This window comes from Cavia porcellus, unplaced genomic scaffold, assembly GCF_034190915.1.
Source record: "Cavia porcellus strain 051 isolate PalLab524CR breed Dunkin Hartley unplaced genomic scaffold, mCavPor4.1 scaffold_17, whole genome shotgun sequence".
Classification (NCBI taxonomy): domain Eukaryota; kingdom Metazoa; phylum Chordata; class Mammalia; order Rodentia; family Caviidae; genus Cavia; species Cavia porcellus.
The window spans coordinates 33,464,605-33,482,286 of record NW_026947500.1 but is presented as its reverse complement, the minus strand read 5'-3'; the positions used below and the strand labels follow the sequence as shown (position 1 = coordinate 33,482,286).

General features: G+C 40.0%; 1 protein-coding gene across 3 annotated transcripts in view; it reads left to right on the top strand.

The window, feature by feature from the left end:
* Slc1a2 (solute carrier family 1 member 2) overlaps positions 1-17,682 on the top strand; it is a 156,487-nt gene that overhangs the window by 120,984 nt on the left and 17,821 nt on the right. For all 3 annotated transcript variants that reach the window (XM_063227773.1, XM_003463856.5, XM_063227774.1), the window contains exons 8-9: positions 4,820-5,014; positions 10,596-10,730. In XM_063227773.1, coding sequence (XP_063083843.1) covers positions 4,820-5,014; positions 10,596-10,730 — 330 coding nt within the window. The remainder of the gene's footprint in view (positions 1-4,819; positions 5,015-10,595; positions 10,731-17,682) is intronic.

The following is a 17,682-nucleotide window of genomic DNA, read 5'->3' as shown; positions in this document are numbered from 1 at the left end:
AATGGTACAATGGGATGTTGTGTAATTAACATCTCACCTGTGATTGGGAAAATATTGTTACCAAGTATCATTCTGTTGAGATTCTGAGGATTAATTTTCCAAAAGTAGGAGAACCAGCTTTTACAGGGTACGTAAGTTAAGTGGGATTTTTCAAACAAGCAGAAGTCAGCCAAGTCTTTGACCTTGGCGTGAACTTCTAATGAATCATTCTGTCCCAGTTTAATTTTAATCAAGCTTATTTCATTTGACCTTAATAGAGACTCGATTCCTCCTGTATAACCTAGTTTCTGTGATTAGGAAGCTAACAAGGACCCAAGATACATGCAAAAAAACTAGTTTACAGTCCTGGGGATTAAACCCAAGGCCTACACACTGAGCTACATCCTAATCCTTTTTTATTTTAAAACAGAGTCTTGCTAAGTTGTTCTGGCTGGGCTCAAATTTGGAATCCTTCTGCCTCAGCCTCCCAGAGTTCTGGGATTATGAGTGTGCCCCACTGCACTCCTGCTTAATAATGTTTAATGGGCTAAAATTAGCAAAATCAAAACAAAGAAAAAGAAATACACTAGTAATGCCCAATGATTTAGAAGCTCAAAGAACAAAAGAGTTTTATTCACTCACGCTGCAGAAGTTTTATTTCTGCATTTATGTCCTTGGGTCACAAAACACAAGACAGGTGACAGGGAGGTCAATAACCCTAACACTCACAGATTCAAGACCATGCTCTTTCTGAGCCTGTGATCGTGTGTGGCCAATAAGCTGGCCCTTTGTGATAATGTGGCCCACTGTTCCCAGCCTACTGAGCAATCAGTCAGGTTTTCTTTAGGTGACTTAAGAGATCTGTAGTGGTGACCAGCTCGGAAGCCAAATCATGATTTCAATTTTGCAAAGCAATGAGCAGTCCATACTTATAAAATATGGGATTTCAGAGGGGAAAAAAAGCCAAAAACATACAATCTTGAGAATCCACATTTGGCATCATGTTTCAAAGAAAAACATTTGATATTTCCCTGTTCTTTTTTGACTCTATAGATCTTGCTATGCCTAAGTATCTCTACTGATAAAGATCCTAGAGAGAAAAGTAAATCTTTGCTTTTCAAAAGCAAAGACAATCTTGTTTACTTTTATTTTTGTCTTCTGATTATAACATGGTACTTGCTCATTGTGATGACATTTAGACAATGGATAGGACTTTGAAGAAGACAGTGGACGTCACCAGTTAGTTACTGTGTCACCAAGTGATAATTGATAGTAACCTTTTATTTACTCTTTATATATCTTTCCAGTTTTTACTATGTACTTGGGAACTGCTATTTTTTCAATGTTCAATATAAAGAAATTACATTATATCTGCTAATATAGACCTTTGCTATTATTTTATAAACTATAATAGTATATTGTAGGTACTATAATACAAAATCTACCTCACTCCACCCAGTAGTATACGTTTAAAGCGTGTCTCTTAAAAGTAGAGCTGTGACAAGCATCCTTATGGATACATCTCTGAAAAACTGTCTGATGATCTTCTCAAGATATACTTCTGGAAGTGGAATTTTTCAGTCAAATGTTATGCACAGTTTTGAAACATATCATCAGATTGCAATTTAGGAACTCACATTATTTCATGTTCCCTTTGGGTTTGAGAGTGAGCCCTTCTCCACCTACTCACCAGGGCTAGATATTCTGGACATATGTCAGGCACATCAGTGCATTCCAATCATATTGGTACAAACGTGTCTTCGTGAACTTGTACATCTGTGATTACTGATGAAGGAAAACATTTTTGTGTTCTTATTGATTGTTCTTTCCCCTGCCTCTTGAATTATATATGAACTAGGTTATTTTTCTTTGGTGTATTCATATTTTCCTGATTGGTCCCTGCCTATGACCATCTTCAAGTGCTGGTAATAATAATACCAGATACATACAGAAAATCCTTCTCTCTATATAAGAATATATGTCATACATTGCAAAAATGTCCACAGTTCTTCATTTGACATTTAAAGTACTTTTTGTTTTGCCAGTTAATCTTTTATTTTCTATTACAAACATCAATATTTTAGAGAAAAAAGAACTTCTTAATATTAAACTGTAATTAATTACATGTTTGATTTTTTCTATGTTGAAACCTAAATTTTTACATAGTTGTAGCCAGTAAACAGAATTAATATTCTACTTAACATTTTAATTCTAAATATTTTTATATGCAATTTTACATATAACCACATTTAAAGTACTTTTGCCACTAAAAGTTTATAATTTGCATTTTGTTCAGGCTGTAAATATTTCCCTTTGTATTTAGCATTTTAGTTTTACTAGGACATATTGTTTCCAAACATAACTACAAAATATTTTATACTTTCTTCTACTATTTTGGTGACTTTCATCTTCAAAATACTTCAGTCATATTATGATGTCCCTTTGAACGAACAGACCCTTATCCCAGTATAATTTTAAGATATTGTAAGCCTTTAACAGATATGGATGGTACATCTCAGTATCTAAGTCAAAGACAAAAATGCAAGCATTACTTAGTACATGCTGAAAATGTTAGAAATATTTCTGCCCTTATCCTGTATAGCAAGTGAAAAGAATATGATTTTAGTCTGCACTTAAAATATAGTTTTTGTCTTGATGTAAATTTTTCTTAAAAAATAATAATATTGCAGGAATTACATACCATGAACGAGGAATAAGGTTGGGGATCCTTTGCCATAATGGGAAAAATAAATGCACAACCTAAGGCCACAGGAGAAAACTTGCAAAGCCTAGGTCATCCTACTAAGTACCATCCTTCCTCCTTGGACCTCATTTGATCAAGGGTGTCCCAAGGTGGTTGATTGGCTCTTCTCAGTAGGTACAGAACTGGTGTCAAGGATGGATGGAGAGGCGTGTCCCAGGACATCTCTCTCTGCCTCCAGTGTTTGCTGTTAAAACTAATCTGGAAAAGAAGAATCTCAAGTATCTGACATTATTATTAGCAACATTTGAAGACGGTCATATGGCCTTTGAGGCAGGAGCCAAAAAGCACTGCCAGAGTGTTAGCCTGTCAACCTAGGAAAGCCTTGATATTCTCAAGGCCAATTTGGGTTGAGTGGGTAATGCGTATTTGTAAGACACAAGTATAACGTCGATCTAATACAGAAATAGACATTATTTTTCGAATCCTGCTAATCATTTCCCCAATCAGTGTAATTGTGTAAAGAGTTTTTGAAGACATACCAGAAAACGAGTGTAGTACTAAAAATTAATGTGTTATGGGATCCCAGAATATGTGTAGAGCCATACAAATGAATATTTTAGAGTAGTCACAGTGTTCTGCCAACCCTTTAAAAGAATCCTACAAAAGAGTGAGGGGAAGAGGTGAGAGGAATAAAGAGACACTAACTTCTTATTAAAACAGCTGAGGCACCAAGCCAGGTCCAGCAGTGTCACCTACATGCAAATGTACCCCAGTTTTTTACTTAGGCTTACAAGGTTTTACTCATGAGATGTTCCCAAATATCTTTTCATCATCCCAAATGCAGGAAGGAGACACTGCATAGACTCCTGACCTATAATTACAAAGACTGTTGCAGTAGGATTACTCAGACTCCCTTAAAGATATGAGGGCTTTGCAGGTCAGTTTGCGATGCAGGTTTGGACATCCCTAATTTTAGAACTCTGAGCTTCCTAGTTTACTGGAATCTGCATTTCACTTTTTTTTTTTTAATTTTCACTTTGAGAAATTGGGAACTTTGTGTCTGTGCCCAGCCTGATTAGAGCCCTCAACCCCAGCCCCCAGCCTGTAGAACATGGTAACTGTTACTAAGGCTGTAGGTGTAAGAGAGAAAACACCTCCAAATGCTGTCTGCAATGAGGTTTTCCAGTTTGTTTTGGAAATCTGAACAGATTTGGAAATCTAAAATCTGAACAGAAAAAAATCAAAAGAGAATGTACCATAGGGCATTTCCATGTTATTTGAGAGTGCTGAGATTTTTTTTTTTAAATCTTAACCTTTAAAGCAAATCTACTCAAACTTCCTATGCACCTCTATTCACAAGGAAATAATGTTCTGGCTCTCAGCAGCCTTTTTCTTACAGGCCTCCTATTTTAGAAGACGTGTGACCAAGTCAGAAATTCTAGCTGTTGAGGATGGGTCATGTAGTGTCTGTCTTTCATTAGCTACAGATGACGTGTTTTTCCGCACCATGTCATTGTACAGACCTAGAGCTGGCAATGGTTCTATCTCCAGGATTTCAATTGCATGTGAATTTCCTCGGTGAATTGCACAGGTTATTTGCTAAGGTTACTTGACATGTTTCCCTTCATTCTCCAAATTAGCAGGTGTAGCTCAGGGCAGTTCCCAGGGGCCAGATGCAATCCATGTCATCATTTTTTTTCAGAGACCACATTTCTAGCATGAAGTTACTCGTTATTCAAAAATTCTTCATTTCATTTTGCTACTGACTGCTGATCCTTTTCTGACACGATATTGTTTTTGCAGCCCAATTCATGTGGGCATTCAGATGTGTTTCAATATTTAATCCAAGACTACAATAATGACTCAAATCTCGGAGTAAATCACAAAAGTCAAGACCAATGAAAATATTTTTTGGCCTATTTAGCATCTTAATAAGATTGAATTTGAGCCTCTAACTCACTGGGTTTTAATTTGGCTGAATACTACTTGGTTGCACCTAACATTGCCTGATTGGAACAAAAGAACAAAAACTTTGCAGTGTTATTCCATTTTGTGCTTTATTCTGCCTCTCCAAAGCAGACATAACTCTCTCTCTCTCTCTCTCTGTCTATCTCCCCCCCCCCCTTTTCTCCCTAGTGCTGGAACTCTGCCTGTCACCTTCCGTTGTCTGGAAGAAAATCTGGGGATTGACAAGCGCGTGACCAGATTTGTCCTCCCAGTTGGAGCAACTATTAACATGGATGGCACAGCCCTTTATGAAGCCGTGGCCGCCATCTTTATAGCACAAATGAATGGTGTTGTTCTGGATGGAGGTCAGATTGTGACTGTAAGGTGAGTGAAATTAGGGTAGGGGCATAGAAGTAACCTTCTTCTCTGATCCCCCTCTCACTAATCCATTTGACAGAGGTTACGTGAACTTCAGAATGAAGGAAATAACAAAGAGGAATTATGGGCAGCTTTCAAAGGCGAAGAACTGTGACAGTAAAGAAGCAGGCTCTGTTTGCATTACACATGGAAATCGGCTCTTACTTGACTGTTAACAATGGTGTGATGTAGGCAAGGCACTTATTTCCATGTCCATGTAATAGTCGAGGAAACTCAGGTTCTAAGAAACATTGCTGATTGTCCAAGGATACGGCAGGCGTCATGAGCTGACAGCACTCGGACTGGGGCTGATGTAAGCTGATCCGGGATCCAACTTGTGCTTCATTAAAATATGCTCCTTTCAACATTCTGGAGGGTGAGGGCCAAAGTGATGAAATAATGGAATAAAGAGATTCCTCAATATAACCTATAACATTTTATTACAAATGGTACATATTTTTGTTTTTACTAAAGCTATTTACCATTTGTATTCATTATTATAAAAGATTCATAGCATACAGTCTTCCAAGAGGCCATTAAAATATATTGCTTCTCCATAAACCCAAAGCTCTCATCCACTACTCAGGCCAACTTTTAGCTCCTTGCGTATTGTAGAGTCATTGAAAGGATCAATCTTCAAATCATCCAAAGTTGTATCGACGTTTTAACATGAAATAAGACTCTTAGGAATTTTCATTTTGATAGTATCATTCCCACTCCAAGAAGGAGCTTCCGTTAAGCCAGAATACAGTTTCCATCTTTCATTAAAGTGAACTGAGGCAGCTTTTGGAGTTCTTGTTTTCTCCCTACACTCAGTGTCTCAGTTTCCTCATCAGCAAATAAAAGCATTCAGAATTAGTAGTTTGTGAGCTGAAAGCGGCTCAGAACCTTACTCTGTCTGCCTTGAAATATGCTGTAAAAACAGAATTTTAGTATCTTGTAAACTAATTGCTTTCCAATTCACCACATTCACCTTGCCCCTTATTACTCACACTGGCTGTTGAGGACATTTGAGTTTGTGACCTCAGATCTCTACAGTTAGTGTTTTCTTTCCTCTCTTAGATTCTGTGATATCACTAAGTATGGGGGTAGGTGAGTCACATTCTGTATGATACATTTTCAGAAGAAACAAAATTTGGAAATTGGAACAGCCAAGGCCCAAGAGATTCATTACGGAGAAAGAACTAGGGAGATATTGAAATCCACTTATTTTTATCTCTGAAATGGTGGACTCTTTACAGGTAATGCTTTGAATATGTCCAGCACTCCCACTGTCCCAATTTCACAGAATAATAAAGTGATACTAAGAACATTTATGTGATAAACTTAGGTCTCATGGCTGTGGGTGTCAGAGGCGTAGATCCAATCTCTATTCCATAGGCAATATCTTTCAACTTACATGCCAGCTTTCTTTTTGACTTTGACTCAACTCAAAAGAAGATATCAAATTCATTGTTGGTGTTTTCCCTTCTCCATTGAAATTAAGAAGAGAGAATGTCTTCTAAATTCAGTTTAATGCACTAGCCCTTTTCTCCTCTATGTCAAAGCCTGGAAAACACTTGTCAACCTCTATTTTAGAAATTTTGGTAATAATTATGTTTCTGGCTGGCTCACCGTGCATTTGACAGTTTATTCTCTGGGAGGACTTTCATGGTTTAGGGTCTGCTTGTCTTAAGAATTGAGGTCTGCTCATACCTAATTTCTCTACATGCTGAGATTATTGAAAAGTCCAAATTTAAGGGTTAAGCAGTACTCCTAGTATACAAGAAGTAATACTAGAAGTTGCCACCAGTCAGGCCATTTATGTGGTCTACAGGCTGATACTGTTCTGGTGCAACTTCAGATCTTTGCTTGACTCTTCTAGCCCTCGGGCATTTAACCAGCTCAGAGATATTTTTTTAACATCGTCAATTTCTCATTTTTTCTTATAACCATTCCAAAAGAGTTAATGAATATCCCATATGCAATCGAGCTCAGTTTGGCGACTAAACAAGCAAGTAGAGAAAAGAAAAAGGCACCACATTTAACACAAGAAAACATGAGTAAGAATCACAAATTTTCCTAGGGGCTATAGGAAATATAATAAAGGAGGAACTGAGGCTCAGAAAATAGGTCACCCACAGTATCTCACGGATTACTTAAAATTGAGCTTTCAAAATACTGATGTATGCGTCTGCAGATTGAGGAGCGTAACTTGTGATCTTAAAAACAGCCCTGCAAAGTAAGGATTGGGTTCTGTATTTTAGAAATGGGGAAAATGAAGAGGTATGTGTTTTTTGGTTTTTGGTTGTTTTGTTTTGTTTTGTTTTATTTTTGTACTAAAAAGCAAACTCAGGACCTCACAGTTGCCAGGCAAGCGCTTATGCCTCTGAGCTAAATCTCCAACTAGGATCTGTGTTTTTAACCATTATACATGCTGCCTCAACCATACTACATTATATTATCCTGTGCTGTGCTGTGCTATGCTATGCTATGCTATACTGTACTGTGGGGTTGCAAATGCTAATTTGTTGAATTCTTCCAATCACTTATAATGTGTGTGCTACAGAAGTGTCTCAGTTTCCTCATCTGTATGATGAGCATAATTATCACCCAATTTGGGGTAGTTGAGGGCATTGTCTGGTACATATTCACCTGTTCATAAAGGTAGCTGTTACGATCATTAGTATCAATGATGTTCAATAAAGTACAATAGCACTGCTATAATATTGGAGAAAAATGTGACAGTGATGTAGTAAATACCATGAGGTTATTCACAATGGGAAACTTGCCTCAGGTCAGAGTGCCAAGCCTTCCAGATCATGTCTTAACAGATGTTATGGGAGATTGCTGACTTCTCTTGCTTTACAACTCCAAAGTGAAAAGAGCTTCTTAGTGAAGCCTTCTACCAATCAATTGTAGTTTCTGATGCCTCACTTCTTGTCCTTGATGAGAACGTGTCTTTCTATGGAGTTCACACAATGAGTTGGGAATTTAAAGATAAAAAGAATGGACTATGTGATTGAGTTTGTGCTGGAGTTATTTAATTTTATCGACAGGATTTATTTTATGTTAACAAGTTTTCACTGCACAAAGAAAATGGTTGGTGATGTACATGCAAATCTCTGGCCACTGAGCCAACTCTCCTTAAATGTAGGTGCCACAAGAGCAGCTTGGTGGTGGTGATGGAGGACATGGGATGGGTAATTCCGCTGCCTGTCATTTATTAGTAGAAGAATAGCCAAGTCTAGCTTCATGCTGTGCTACCAAGTAAATCCTTTATCCTTGCCTTTCCCTGCTTTAAGGAGAAGAGTGACTAAAATTCTCAGCACATTCATTAATTCATAGAACTTTCAGGATGGGTGGGTGGGGACCACTGAGAACCAGATGACTCTGGAACCTCATGGAGGAGTGAGTATTCATGTCCCAGCCACAGTTTGTTAAAGGCACGTGGCTCAGAATTATTTCCCCACCCATTCAATCCACAGTTTTCTCATGATGAAAGCAAGTATTGCTATATATATACCTTTCAATGTTACTGCAAATATTTGCCTTCATGTGGTGTACATGATACCTGACTCTATTTCTGAGAACCAGCCCTAGAGAAATCAGGGGAGTGGACAGCCAGCAGGGCAGAAAAGGACAAAGGGAATAAGCATATTACTACTTAAGGAGCTGTTACAGGGCTTAGAGTACTACAGACCATACTTCTCCCATGGGAGGAGGAAGTTTATTTTTATTACTATTTTTATTATTATTATGAAGGTGAACCAATTATCTGGAAGAATTTTCTTGGTAGGATTTTGTCCCAAGTAACCACAAGCTCCCCAGATAAAATGGCCACAGTGGATAGGGATGAGTAAGAGTGACTCATAACAGAAGCAACCAGGGTTGTAATGAAACGTTGGAGGCTAAGATTGTTGGAATTTAGGAAGTCCCCTTCCTGGGTGTTCTGTCTTGGGGAATTGGCTGAGAATTCCCGTCCTCCAGCTGTTGGGGTTTGAGGGAAGTTTTCATTGTAAAGTAGCCTCATTATGATGAGATTTCCTAAGAGTAACAAATCACAGCACAAAATTAGCCTGGGTTCTCTGACCTAAAGGAAGTTTTCTATTGTGAGTAACCTCATGATATTCACTATATAACTTGCCACATTTTTTTCTGATACTGCAGGAATGCTGTTATACTTTACTGAACATGATTGATAGCAGCAATCCTAATAGAGTTTTCTAAGCATGTTTCTTTTTCTGTAAGCTCCTGAAAGTTTTTGATCACTTCCCCCAGTGAGATGCCATTGTTATCTCCTTTTCAAATCAAGGCATAAAGATGTTAATTTGCCTAAGTCAGGTGGTTGGGAAGTGGTAGAGCTGGGATTTGAAAGTAGGTTGTTCAAGAGCAGAACTTTCTGAGAACTACCAGCATCTGTGCTCTGTGAGTCCTAAATTCGGGAAGAATGGCAATGTGGAAAAAACAGTCAAGCCATAGACCCTTGAGGGTTTACATTTCACACTTCCTCTAGTGTAAAATTAGGTAAATTCAGCTTGCTCCCAACCGAAAGATTCCAACATGCCATGCTCAGTCACACTGATGGCTTGGATTTAAGACACACCGAGAAACTGGCTCTGGTTTTGGAGCCTGAGTGCTTATCACAGATCCTCTAGAGTTTTATAATCACAAAGGAAGTACTCCTTTTCCTTTTCTTTTCAGTGCCCACAAAATCAAGTTGGGAATTCCTACTTTCAGACACACTCTTCTATTTAGAATTGACAGCTTCTATAAATGGCACCCTCATACAAGAGATCCAGAGACCCCCTAGAGTCAGTGGGTCTCACAGACCCTCCAGTGTCTATACACAGCACTTGAACTCTAGATTAACCTTTTTCCCAGAAATAGACATCAAAATGGTGCTGGATATGCCCCCTGGAACGACTTGCAAAAAACATAATGAAGTGCTTCAAAAAAAGAGATTTCTTTTATTCCATTATCTTTGCTTGGCACCTTCTTTCTGAATAATGTATTTTCCAGCCCATGAGGATCCAGGCAACTGAGTTTAATGTCATTTGGAATCTGTTGATTTCATGCCCCAGTGTCCACTCACTTAGGTCTGGAGATTTCCTATTCTGAGAGCTCATGTTAACATTGGCAGTGACTTCCACAGACTCTCGCCACGTAGTCCCGAGACTAGTGCTCAGAGTGACGTAAGCAGAAATGAATGCAGTTGTGTTCTCATGGGAGGGTTAAGGGTGATTTGTTTTCCTTCTTTAATATTTCCTTGTCTGCTTTTAGAGTTACAGTTATGCTATTCGAGCCCTGTGATGCATTAGGGTAAATGGATATCATGATACTGATAAAGCTCCAATCCATAAATTTATAGACTTCAGCCCAGTTAAGTAGAATCCAAATAGACCCTAATTTTTGGGTCTCTGTTCTTTAGATTTTTCTGTTCCTTAGAGAGAAAAGGAAGAGGGAATTTATGGCTGCAGGAAAATTGGAACTAAAGAATGCCAGGGATGCTTTTGCCAAGACTCTTCTCTCTTTCTCTTCCCATGACCTGGCCTTCTCTTTCTCACAGCCTCACAGCCACGCTGGCAAGTGTTGGCGCCGCCAGTATCCCCAGTGCTGGGTTGGTCACCATGCTCCTAATTCTGACAGCCGTGGGCCTGCCGACAGAGGACATCAGCCTGCTGGTGGCTGTGGACTGGCTGCTGTAAGTGCCTGTGATGGGCTTCTGATGGGGATTGTGATGAATGCTCCCAGGGGTGGATAAGTGGCAAAGCTGTGGCAAATCCCCATGGCACCTCTCCCTTCCTTCCTTCTTGCCTGTAACATTTCTTGAGTTCTCTACTTGCAAACCAAAGAAGAAAAGGATAGACTCTTCGAGAGTTCCACAGTTTAGTGGACACATCAGTAGATTATAATACCAAGTAAAAACTAATGGTATAACAAACCAATTCCTGATGAATGCAAAAAAAACTCAAAACACTATATTGAGTGACCAAATCCCAATAAGAAAGGAGTATGTACTATGTGATTCCATCTATATGAAGTGCAAGGAAGAGATAATATAATCTATAGCAATGGCAAGAGATCACTATTTGCCTGCAGTCTGGTAATGTATGAAGACTAACTGAGAAGGGGTGCGAGGAAACCTAAAGAATGATAGAAATGCTTTTTATACACAGTGTCTCTATTTATTAAAACTCATCAAACCAGGCAGCTAAAATATGCACATTTCTTTGTACATAAATTTCAAAGTAAAATTTTAAAATAATGCACAAATAAAAAAGCATAGTGATAGGATGAAGACAGAGTGGAGAATACCAGAAATCAGTGGCAATGGTTTCTTAATTTGAGTGCTTACTGCACCAGCTACTATGCTGAGTGAGCTACATCTCTTTCTACAGAGATCCTGAAAGTTTGATGCTATTAGTCCCATATCATAGATGAAGAAATAATCTGAAAGAGGTGAGATGGCTTGAGAATGGACAGATTTAAACCTCAGTCTTGATTTTGGAGTCTGCCATATTCTTGTTCATGGCCATATTCAAGCTTCAAAAGGCAATGATAATTAAGCAACATCCTAACTGTGTTGGTAGAAGATACTCAGGAATACATAGATGCAAAGATCACAAGGACATTCCGGTGAGGCTGGCCTGTACAACAGCACTGAGGTGACGAAAAGGGTGGAGACCTGTAGATGATAAAAGGAGAGGCAAGATGGGCAGACTCACAGGCCATTCAGGGAAGTTTAAACTTGAATGTGTACAGTGCAGCTCAACTACAATTTCCAATGAAGAACATTCTTCTAGTGTAGAAGACTCACTTCCTATGCTCCCATTCGTAGAAGTAGAAAAGTCTACCAGGAGTTTCCCAATAGGGTGGTTTGAATGGATCTTCTCGAAGGGCCCATTGGGACCCCGCTACTCCTTAAGATGTACATTAATGTCTCGTGATAGTGATAGAGTCTTTCAGTGATACCATGAGCTTTGATGTTCAAGACATGATGACAAGTGATACAGAAGTCCAAGGTCAAAGTGCCCATGCTTATTTTTCAAATCATCTCACTTACAACTGTTAGTTTCTCTGATATTTATTGACATGGATTTTGAGAGCCAGAAACTACGTATTATGGACTTGTGTTTGAGTCTCTTCCATGCTCCCTCCCTTCCAAAGAGAGAAGGCTACAAGTAGCTGATAAGTAGGGGGCCAGGGATATAGTTCAGCAACATGGTGCCTGCCTGGTGAGTGGGAGGTTCTGAGTTTGATTCCTAGTTCCAAAAAAATAAAAAATAAAAAGCCAATGAGAAGAAGGCTATCTGGGAAGCCTGGTCTCTCCATTACATGTGCCCTTATTGGTACAGACAGTGGGGTGGAGGTTATCAACAAGAAGAGGCTCCATGGACACAGTCTGTTCAACACAGGAGGGCTGTGAAGCAACCATGGATCTTTCTGGCTGGGTCCCTCACCATCAGGAAAATGTTCTGGCAGTGTGTTGAGTGGGAAGGTCAAGAGCAAACTAAACAGCCTCATGTTTATCTGCCAGCCTCGGGTAGGTTTTTCTCTGCTAACGTGGTTGCTCTCTATGCCCTGTGGTGGCATCAAGAGGTAGCCTTTCTCATGGCATCCGTTTGGACAAAATAGCTAAGATTCAGTGGTGGTGCATGGGTGGAAGGACAAGCAGAGGAAAGGACAAACAAGATGAAAGAGTAGGGTAGGATTTGAAAGGAAGGAGGAAATTGGAAATGAAGACATTCTCAGTAGTCTGGAGATGGAGCGCAAGGTAGGAGCTCAATTAATGTGTGCTAACCTTTACCACACTGTGCTCTGTGATCAGGACCTCTCCATGCAAGAAGAAAGTCAGAGGAACTTATTCGAATTTCTCTTGTTTGTCTGTGACTTGCTGGCTACTCAGTCCCCCACCTCTGCCTCTTGAGCCTCCTTAGCTGGTGTTATCAGTGAGGGCTAAGTCTGCTATGACTCCTACCTGATCCGATGTTTATCTTTTTTTTTTTTTGTCTTTTTCATTTTTATCAGTACCAAGGATGATGTTTATCTTTTTAATAATTATCACTCCAGAGGCTGTTGTCCTATTGTAAAGTAAGCGCCCTGGAGTGGAAAATTATGTAGTAACGTTGTCAGGAATAAAGAAGAGGAGCTGATAGTTGGTGGGCATTGCAACTTCTTTGCATCTGTTTTTGTATATTTCCCGAAGATCTCTGTTTCACAGGTGAGAAACTAAGGCGGGAAAGACTTAAGTGTCTTCTCTGAGGCACAGCCTAGCTTGTGCAGGGTCTCAGTTACTGTCTCATCACTGGGATGAGATATCCGACAGATAGAGAAGGAGAAGTTTATTTTGGCTCAGTCCATGGGCCCTTGGCTCTAAGGCAGAAACTTTGTGATGGGACGGCATCATGGAGGAAAGAGCCCTGGTAGCCAGCAAGAAGAGAGGGAAAGACAGGAAGAGAGAGAGGAGGAGGAGGAGAAGGAGGAGGAGGAGGAGGAGCCTGAGACCTTTCAGGTCATGTCACCTGTGACCCACCCCGGCCAGGTCCCAGTAATGCATTCAACTACTGAACTCACCAGTGGGTGAATCCATTGCTGAATACGACACCACTATGGTCTAATCACCTTCCACACACAAGAATTTAGGGGAACGTTTTTGATCTAAACTGTAACATATGGTCAGCTTTGGACCCTTTGCTTCACCTGTGCCACCTCCTAATGTGTACTAAGCAGTTCATCTGTGGAGAAGAGGCAGCAGAGAGATCAAAATTGGAAGGACTGGGGACATCAGACCTGCAGGGTCTCCCTCCCTGTGTGAGAGTTGGTATGTTTGAGGACAAGAGACCGATAGGGTCTCCCTGTTGTATTATTTGGATGTCTGTTCCCTTCAAAATGAATGTTGGGAGTTAATTTTTAATATGACAGTATTAAGAGGCGGAGCTTTAAGATGTTATTAGGTTATGAGGACTGGTATTGGTGCCATCATGAGAAGGTGAGCTTGGCCTCATTTTGCTCCCTCTTTACTCTTCTACGTTCCTCCATAAGCTAATGCAGTAACATGGTCCTGACCAGATTCTGGAGTCTTGATCTTGGACCTTCCAGCTTCCAGAACTGTGAGACAATAAATTTCTGTTCTGTATAAATTAACAAGTCTCAGGTGTTTTGTCATAGCAGTGCAAATGGACAAAGGCATCCTTAGTTCTACATAATCACCAAAGACTTTCTGTATGACACCTTCGTCCCACCCCACCCCATTAACAAATGGAATATGAGGCTGAGTCCTCTCAAATCACCCCGTACAGACACTCATACTTGTAACTAAGCCATAATGTCACAACACAGGGCTGAAATGGGTCTTCAGGAGGGAGTTGGTTGAACACAAACAAGAAACTGTTGATACATGAGGATTAACTGTATTGATAAAATCATACAGTAGAAAACTATTGTGGGCTGGAACTGGAAAGAACAAAACAAGAGTGATTTTCTTCAGTCTGAGGCTCTGATCTCCGATGTGGGAGGCCATATGACCAAGGGGAGAGAGAGAGAGAGAGACCAAAAGGCAGGAGAGCTGCTGGGAGCTCTGTACTTGTTATCTATGGGACTCGGAGCAATTTACTCACTCCCTGGGCCTCAGTTATGCTGTGTGTACAGTGGGAACTCTAATGTAAGCTTGAGTGCAGTAGTCTAAACTCAATGTCCTGAGTGCTCTTTTAGTTTTAAGGCCTGACATAAAATGCTGCTGAAGACAATATTTGTCTACAAATAAGTATAAGCATTCCTCCTAAGAAGAAAAGAGAAAGAAAGGCTAAGGGATCCTGGGAAGATGGACACTGGAGCCCCAGCTGGGCCGGATCCACTTCGAATTAATAATGATACTGCATTCTTTCTCACCAGCAAGAGGAGTTCGGGGAAACAAGAACTTGATGGGGAAGCACCGTGGCTTTTGGGAACTCATTAGTGTGTAAGTGGGGTGAGTGTTGGGTTGAGATGGGGTAAAGGAGAGGTTGACTGTCCCTTAGAAAAATAGTTTGCAGAGGGGGAAAAAATCAGAGGAGATTTTTTCTTCTCTAGGCAAAGTCTGTAAGCATTTATAACTTCAGCAATTTTTTTTTTCATTTTAAAACCAAACAAAGCCTTCAGTGACATTTAATGTGTCACAGTGTTTTCCAACTCCTGGATACAATTCAGCCTCATTACTGCCCACTAAACTCTGGATGTTTTTCAATGGGCAGACTCAGCTGCTTTGTAAATGTCATTGTGGAAACCAAGATTCCAGATCCCCAGAAGTGACTGAGTTTGAGAACACCAGATAGGTGGGGCGCACTAAAATCAAAACCTTCTCTCGAGTCCAAGAAACTATTTGTGTTGGGAATTCTTGGCATATAGTTGTAAGAGACATGTTGACACTTTTCTCTCCCTGGAGAAGGAGGAACGAAATAAAAACTGGGAGCTGATATCAGGAAGAGATAACAAATAATGAATCTGGTCACATCTAGAAAAGAAGAGCCATTGAGTGTACCTGTGGCCTACTGCTAATGTGACACTCTGATGAGATCTGTTCTGGACTTGAATTTACTAATTGGGGGTATAACTGAGATGGGGCTTAGAGAGGAGAATTTAAGGAGCTCCTGTCCTGCAGGAGAGACTTTGCAGCTTCTCATTAGCACCCATCTGTGAAGGGAATAGAACTTCAGTACTGAAAGGTCAGTGCGTACCAAAGTCTCCTGGAGATTCAGGAGGTCTGGGCTGGGGCCCAAGAACTGACATATCTAAAAAGTTGCCAGACGATGCTTGTGATGTAGTCCAGGACCTCACTGTAGGAGTAAAGGATTAGAGTAAAGGCAGTTCTTGACAATCAGGGGATACTCTCTGTGGTTTTGAGAAACTTGACAATTTATGCATCATTCAATGGAAATACATTCAAAGGATGCAGGATGCTAATAGCTAATGTTCAGTGAATACCCTTTAAGCATTAGACACTGTTCTAAGCCATTTATATGCATTTGCTTAAACTAATAGTATTACACCTGTTTTACAGTTGAGGAAACTGAGGCCCAGAGAAGTAACTTGTCCCAATATAGTGGATTTTAAATGGTTAAACTTTAGTTTAAAACTCTGGCCATCAGAATGCTAACATGAGTGTTCATTCAAAACATATGTACACACACACACACACACACACACACACACATATACACAGTGCACTTAACGTCCCCTGCAGGCTGGAAAGAAAATGAAAAATCTCTGATTTTAGTGACCTTCTTTTTTTTTTTTTGTACTTGGCTTTGATTTTTCTGGGTACAGTTAATTCTCCTCATTTTTACCTTCTATCCTCTCTCCCATCTATGTCAACCTCACTGTGAAATGTGACCACTTTTCTTTTGCCCTCCCAAAGTGTCCCCCACCATCACCAGTCAAACCAATGCAGTTGTGGGCTAAGGCGTGGGATAGGTTACAGCTCTGTATAAAAAACTCAGGAGAGCAAGAAAATGAAAAAGACTCCTTTGCTTATCATTGAATCTCAACTGTTGTTTCTCTGATCTCATTATTAATGTCAGCACAGAAATTAAAATTTTAATGTTAGGCATCTCTTTAGTTTAAAATAAAATCGTTTAGAGTTTCCTACCTCTGGTGATGCTCCTTATCTTGGTTTCCACCTTTCCTATGTTGTCCCTGCCTAACCGCTTCTCTTTGTTCTCCATTTCTTTGGGTCTTTCTCCAGCTTTCTTTTTCATCAGCAAAGCAATTGGGCTCTGTGTCTCCTATCTACTCCTGGATTACGCACTGCATCCCAATTTAGCACCACCAGAATATCCAGCCAGATATTTTGCTAAGAAAAAAGTAGTTCTCTGTCAAAGATTCATTGGCTTCCCACTCAAAATAACAATCTACACTGCTCTGCCTCCCCAGACAGCTATTTATGTACCACTTTCAGTGTAGTAGGTACTATCAGGAATCTAGAGATCATTTAAGGTACATTCAAAGATAAATGAAGATTATGTGCAAATACTTGGCCATTTTGCCTATGGGACCTGAGCATCCATGGATTTTGAGATCTCTGAAGGTGTTCTGGAACCTATCCTCCAAAGACACCAATGACTATAAGCGTGGTCTCAGCCTTCAAAGAGTCTCTGGTCTAACACTGAGGTTAAAAAAAAAAAAATCCCAACAAATGTGGTCAAGAATTTCCAACAGAATGTGCTAGGTGTTTCAAGAGGAGTCTGCATGAGATTTTGTAGGGGAATTAAAGAGGAAATGATTTCATTTGGTTTTTACTGTAGCTAATAATAGCAGTATGATAAGCAGCTAATGGTTTGGCTTATGCACTAAGTGCCTTGTAAGCCTTTGGTATGCAAAGGGTTTGAAGAGAACCTCTTACAAGACAAGTGCTCAGTGCATGTCGGTAGTTATTATCGTCTTCATGTCCTTGGAGATGGATGACTTGACATATTTTACAAATATCAATCTGACCGTGGAAGGTTAAGTAACTTGCCCTGTTGCAGCTAGGGATTACAATACAGGCTGGAATCCAAAGATCACACTCCTATTCCATGTAGTTCCTTCGCTTCCTTAACCAGGTGTGGCTCTAGACCTCTGAGGCCCAGAATTGTACCAGCCTTCCCCAAACTGGAGCCTTAGGCCCCCCTTCTGTCACA